We start from the raw sequence: 6,230 nt of genomic DNA on the forward strand, positions 1-6,230 counted from the left end.
TATTCGGTCCTTTTTCACCAATCAAAACATACTGATAATGTTAGCATGCAAAAGGCTTGGCAACTTGTTGCGCCAATAACTTGTCATCATTTTTTTTCCTATTTGCCTATTATTTTTCATGGACCACGCTACTCCCACTTGCACCCATTTTCAACTAGTTAAATATGGGAAGTAAGATATATATATATATATATATATATATCCTTCAACAAACGTATGCACAGAAGAATTCGAATCTTGAAGAAGACCCATGTTTTCTCCCCCTCCCTCTCTCTCTTCACCCTTGCACTCTTCATCATGAGCATGATATCAATATGATCCGTTTTCCTTTATTGCTGTGGAGTTGTCATTTTGTTCTGATCATTTCTTTTTGCCGCCAAAAGTAGTATAAACCATTACTATGACTGGAAAGCTAGTTGAAGTAAGTACAACTAACTTGCCTTCTCACCGGCCTTTAATTAATTTCTTCCATTTTTTATTCAAATTTCTTCCAAACTCTTATTGACATGAATGATTTTTTGCATATAATTTCCTTAGTTCATGTGGCCTGCATTAGTGGCTAATAAGATACTCAACAAGCGACTCGGAAGCAGCAATTTTATAGCAGATTATCCAAGTAATAATACAGATATACCCTTATTGGGTCACGATCAGTCATCTCTGAGCTCCAAATCCATTCTTAATGATCACAAGGATACAGACAAATACAAGTAAGAAGAAAAACATCATAATATGTATTAGTTCTGTATTCTTAACTTCTGGCAACTATTATTTATTGCACATAAAGAAAAAACTGCAGTCTTTGACTGAGCTCCATGATCATATATGTTTCTGACATCATTTTCTTTAATCATTTAAGGATTTTTGTCAGCACATGGAACGTGGGTGGGATTGCCCCAGATGAAGGACTGAATATGGAGGATTTATTGGAGACATCCAACAATTCCTGTGACATCTATGTACTTGGGTATGAATTGAGCTTCTTTTGATAATTAATAATTATTAAAGTCATGCACGTAGTAACATATTTTCAACTGTTTCACGATCCAGGTTTCAAGAAATTGTGCCTCTAAAAGCATCCAATGTATTGGGGTATGAAAACAATAAGATCTCTACCAAGTGGAATTCCATAATCGGAAAAGCTCTAAACAAGAGCACACATCACAGTTTCAGAGATGATAAAAAGGAGGAGGATGTGAAGAACAATATTTGTTGCAATAATAAGGAAGCTGGAAATAATAATAATAATCCAGGTCAGCAGTGTGAAGCCCCACAAGATTTCGAATGTATCATTAGCAAGCAAATGGTTGGTATATTGATATCAGTATGGGCTAAGAGAGAACTTCGTCCATTCATTCAACATTCAAGTGTCTCACGTGTCGGATGTGGCATCATGGGCTGCTTAGGGAACAAGGTGACCTAACCAAACGCAACTTTATTCATATTCATTACTTTAATTATATTAATTACCACTTCAATTCAACACAAGCATCATATATGTATATCTATCTATTTTTTTTGCACTTAATTTGAAGTATAACTATATGTTCATCATTCATCATCACTGTCTACATCAACTTCATTTAGTGTCCAGAATCTCACATCTTAATTAATTGGTTATCTAGCTAGGAACAAGTCCTTTTTAATTTTGTACTTGATTATATTTAAATTTACTTAATTTTACCACTATGCATGCATGATTGATTTGCAGGGTTCTGTATCTGTGAGATTTGTGTTACATGAAACAAGCTTTTGCTTTGTGTGTTGTCACCTAGCTTCTGGGGGAAGAGAGGGGGATGAGAAGCATAGAAACTCTAATGTTGCTGAAATATTTTCAAGGTCAAGCTTTCCTAGAGGTCCTATGCTTGATTTGCCAAGAAAGATTCTTGATCATGAGTAAGCAAATTACTACATTTGTTAGAAACCGTCCAACCGATCAACCTCAATAATTGCTTTTTGGTTTATTTTGATAATAATTAGGTTGCTTTCCCAACAAATCATGAAAACAAGGTGCGAATATTAAATATTATTTTTGCTTTTATGGCTTTTAAAATAATGAATTTGTTACTTGCTAGTTGAAAGCACCACTATATATTTGCGAGTCTCCAGCTCTGAATTTGTCCAACTACATACTGATGAAGGCCGCCAAAACACTTAAATATTATTCTTTGTTGGTTTTTGTGTTTGAAACTAAATTATTATACCCTTAAATCAATCAACTTTGAGAATATGTGACGAATTTGTTCTACTATAGTGGGACAGTGAGTTAATTAACTAATGAAAAAGTTGCAAAAAGGTGCCAAATAGAATAAAACACATTTGCAGATATTGAAATATAATTAAAAAGGTAAAACCATTTGACCTCTTTTAATTACTCAATATTCAAATGAATTTACTTTCTGCATGCCGACTTTTAACCATTTAATCAATTACTCTATATTCAAACTGAATTTACTTTTAATTACTTTTACTTTGATATTCATGTTGCATAAGTTTAACTATTTAATCAATCACGGCCCTGTCTTGTGCAGACACGTAATATTGCTTGGAGATTTAAATTACAGAATTTCTCTACCGGAAGAAACAACACGTTTAGTTGTTGAAAATGAAGACTGGGATTCCCTACTAGAATATGATCAGGTGTCTAAATAAATAAAAATACACTTAACATGTACATATGTACATGAGAGACGAGAAGAGTAAATTTTGATCATATGACTAAGATTATTTTACTTAAATTTAATCTTCATCATTCATTTTAATTATATAATTAAGATTAACTCTTCTTATACTCTCACCTTGATAACTCTTGATACCTCTTTCACACGTACTCTCCGTCTCTATACTAAATGCACACGTAGATGCACACACTTCTTGGAATTTTTAGTATATTCTCTAACTTGAATTGAATGAAAATGAAGCTAACGATGGAGCTAATGAGGGGAAACATGTTAAAAGGATGGCATGAAGGAGCAATCAAATTTGCTCCAACCTACAAGTATTGTCCAAATTCAGACATGTACTATGGATGTTGTTACCAAGGCAAAAACGCAGCGAAGAAGCGAGCACCAGCATGGTAAGACACGTGCCTGCGTAAATATCAATTATAACATATTTTGTTTTCAATGACAACATTAAAATACAAAAGTCACGTTATTACAATGTTACATTTTTAACTGCTCATGTGATCTTATTAGTAACTTAAATTTCAATTTTAAGTATTTATGTGATTAATTGTATGTTTAAGATTAACTTTAAGTAACTTTTCTCTCTCGTGTAAAAAAAGCCTTATTAGATACATCCTTGTACATCAATGATGCATTTTTGTCATATTTTTGTTTTCTTAATTTTAGGTGTGACAGAATTATATGGTTTGGCAACGGCTTAAAGCAAATTCAGTATGCTAGATGTGAATCAAAACTATCGGATCATAGGCCCGTCAAGACATTATTTATAGCACAAGTCAGGGTTTCATCAGCACTAAAATGCTTTCAAAGTTTGTTTCTGTCAGAGAGATTTGAACAAATTAAAACCCACTTTGGACTTCTCTCCAATGATGAGTTTGTATGTAAAAAGCAATTAAGTTTCCGGTTGTGAATCATTAACTAATTAATACTAGTGTTCTTATATACATAGTACTAGTTTGACCTTTGGAAACTATAGTAGTTAGAGAAGAAAGCAAATTAAGAGGTGACAGAATTAGCTCTTTTGCTGATGAGAGATACACCGAAGTTGGTTGTTTATTAATGTGTTATCTATTACACTATGTTGCTAGTTTTTGAATTATCCAATAGAATGTGCAAATATATATGTCATTGAACATTAATATTATACATTTTCTTATTCTTTAAGCTTGATCTCCTCAACCCAGCAGACTCCTTGCATTTTTTTCTTACTTATTTTTTTTTATATACGATAGTAATAAAATTCATGAAATGATGACATGTGCTCTTTAATACGTTACATTCTATAGTTGTTGGTCTTGAGTTGAAGAATTTTTCTCTCCGTCTATCTAATGTTGAATACTCTAACAGATGACATCTGCTCTTTAATTAATGGTTAAAGATCAAGGCATCAACCCATGATATCATGAAATGATGCTCATAATACAAGGAAACAAACTTCGTGATATTAATTTCCCTAAGGCAAAAGAATATACTTTCTAATGCTTTCATCAGCTAGTCATAGGTGATCTTCTAGCAGTCATCAAGAGGGGTTTCCTGTGACCATTAAGATTGGACTAATTAATGTACGTAGCGAGATTCCGATAAACAATAATTGCTCGTAATTAAAATTCGAATATACTAGCTGATGAAATATAAAAGAAAATTTTGCATTAAATTTGAAAGAGGACAAAGTACAAGCCAATTATTGAGCAAGTTTGTTACTACAGGCAATGACATAATTTTTTATATTTGATAGGAAGTGGGATCATCAGATCATCCTCTTGTGCTCATTGTATGAAAAAAGCAAAATCATACGAACGAAGTAAATGCTATTTTTTCCAATAAAGATACCAAACAAATGTTAAATCTATATTTTCTAAGAGACATTTATTTCATGGGCTATTTAGTTATTCTCGAAAAAATAGGACCGAAAAAATTATCTCAATTTTATTATGAGGTCATAAAAAATTAATCATAAGTATATTTTATTCTTGGAAAATACATAATCACATCTTCGATCAATATTTAGTCTCTCGATAGAGGAGGTAAGAAAAAATTATTCTCATAAGACATAAATATCTCTTCATGAGTAAAAATCTATATATACTCCTCTTACTAACTATTACCACTAATATCTCATTGTTTCTTCATGACACATGCTTAATTTTTTTTTCCAATCCCGCAAATTTCATCCTACCCAATTAATATTCCCGCAATTTGATTTACAGCCAATTATTCCTACATTTTATGATATTTTTTCTTTTTTCTCCAATGCTTCTTTTTTAATAGATAATTTTGTTTATCTTTCAATTATCCTAATCGTCAAACACCTAGGAAAAAAAAGGGGTGTTGCAAAAATTTTAGTAATTATAATATATATTCCTAGGAAAAAATAAATCAACTAAATATATATTTTAATCATTATTGGGAATATATAAAAAAAAACAATCTCAACCAATTTTAATAGTTAACTAGACACATTTTTAATAATATCCGAAAATAACATTTTCATGTTATATTCTCTGAAAAAAAAATATTTCTAGGACTAAAAATATTATCCTGAAACAAATGCCCCTTGTATATATCATTTTATAAAGGAATATTATATTCACACAATCAAATTATATAACAATACAATATTTCTTTTTCTTTCTCTCTATTGCATTACGTACTCATCTTAATTTGTCTCTCTTCTCTCCCTGTCTTTCTCTTATTTGTATTAACAGTTGCACAAAACTTTTATGAATAAAATTTTCTTTTATAAATGCAACTTGTGAAAAAAAAAATAGTTTATACATATGTTTCCAGCCGATAGCATTGCCTGAGGCGTGCAGTCTTTCAACTCAAAACTAATAAAGTAAAAGCTTCTGTAATAATATATACCATATTGCTTCAACCCCATTCGAGGAGAATTATATATTCTTAAACTCAATCCAATTCAAAGCACTGGCACTTTAATTGCAACTTGTTTCTTAACAGCCTTAGTTTATGAGACATGTACCTAGATAGAAAACCGACTTTCCTTTATTAAAAAAAAAACTATCTACATGTCGATGCTTAATTAGAGAACTTGCTGACAAGCTACAGATACGTGTCGATGTTTAAATTAATTAGAGAACTTGCTCATATATAACACAACCATAAAGGAAATTAAAGTTGATCGAAATTTTTCTTCATATTTGCTCACGGCGAGTTAGTGAAAGTTTAAATGGGCACTGACAATGAAGCTTAAAATGTTGCGTGTGAATAAGCTAGAAATTTGAATGATATTAATTGTGCGAATTTAAACGGCTAGCTAGTATAATAATTTGAACATATTGGTTTTGAGTTTGAGTATTTTAATCGTTTGGTGGCTGTGGTGGGAAATTACATGACATTGAGATTGGCAAGAAGAAAAGGGAGATTGGTTGCAATGGAATATGGGTGTGAGCGGCTCCCCATGCTTGAGTTCCTCATCCAATCTGCTCATGTAAACCAAACTAACCTCTCTCTTCTCTTATAATTGTCCTTTTTATCCTTTTCTATTATATTGTTTTTTTTTTCGGGTATTTGCTCTACAGGAGG

The 6,230-nt window shown here is 31.6% G+C and overlaps 1 protein-coding gene across 2 annotated transcripts; it reads left to right on the top strand.

The window, feature by feature from the left end:
* The first annotated feature begins 204 nt into the window (after nucleotides 1–204).
* LOC100817707 (type IV inositol polyphosphate 5-phosphatase 9) lies at nucleotides 205–3,831 on the top strand. 2 transcript variants are annotated; one of them, XM_014772393.2, is made up of 9 exons: nucleotides 205–421; nucleotides 538–710; nucleotides 860–967; nucleotides 1,051–1,414; nucleotides 1,712–1,896; nucleotides 1,981–2,010; nucleotides 2,532–2,640; nucleotides 2,922–3,076; nucleotides 3,354–3,831. In XM_014772393.2, exons 1-9 carry the CDS (start codon nucleotides 401–403, stop codon nucleotides 3,595–3,597), a joined length of 1,389 nt encoding a protein of 462 aa, XP_014627879.1. In that variant the 5' UTR covers nucleotides 205–400; the 3' UTR covers nucleotides 3,598–3,831. The 2 variants fall into 2 exon arrangements, with proteins under 2 accessions (XP_014627879.1, XP_003555651.1); XM_003555603.4 differs by lacking the exon at nucleotides 1,981–2,010.
* Nucleotides 3,832–6,230: the final 2,399 nt, after the last annotated feature.

Source organism: Glycine max, chromosome 20, assembly GCF_000004515.6.
Source record: "Glycine max cultivar Williams 82 chromosome 20, Glycine_max_v4.0, whole genome shotgun sequence".
Lineage (NCBI taxonomy): Eukaryota > Viridiplantae > Streptophyta > Magnoliopsida > Fabales > Fabaceae > Glycine > Glycine max.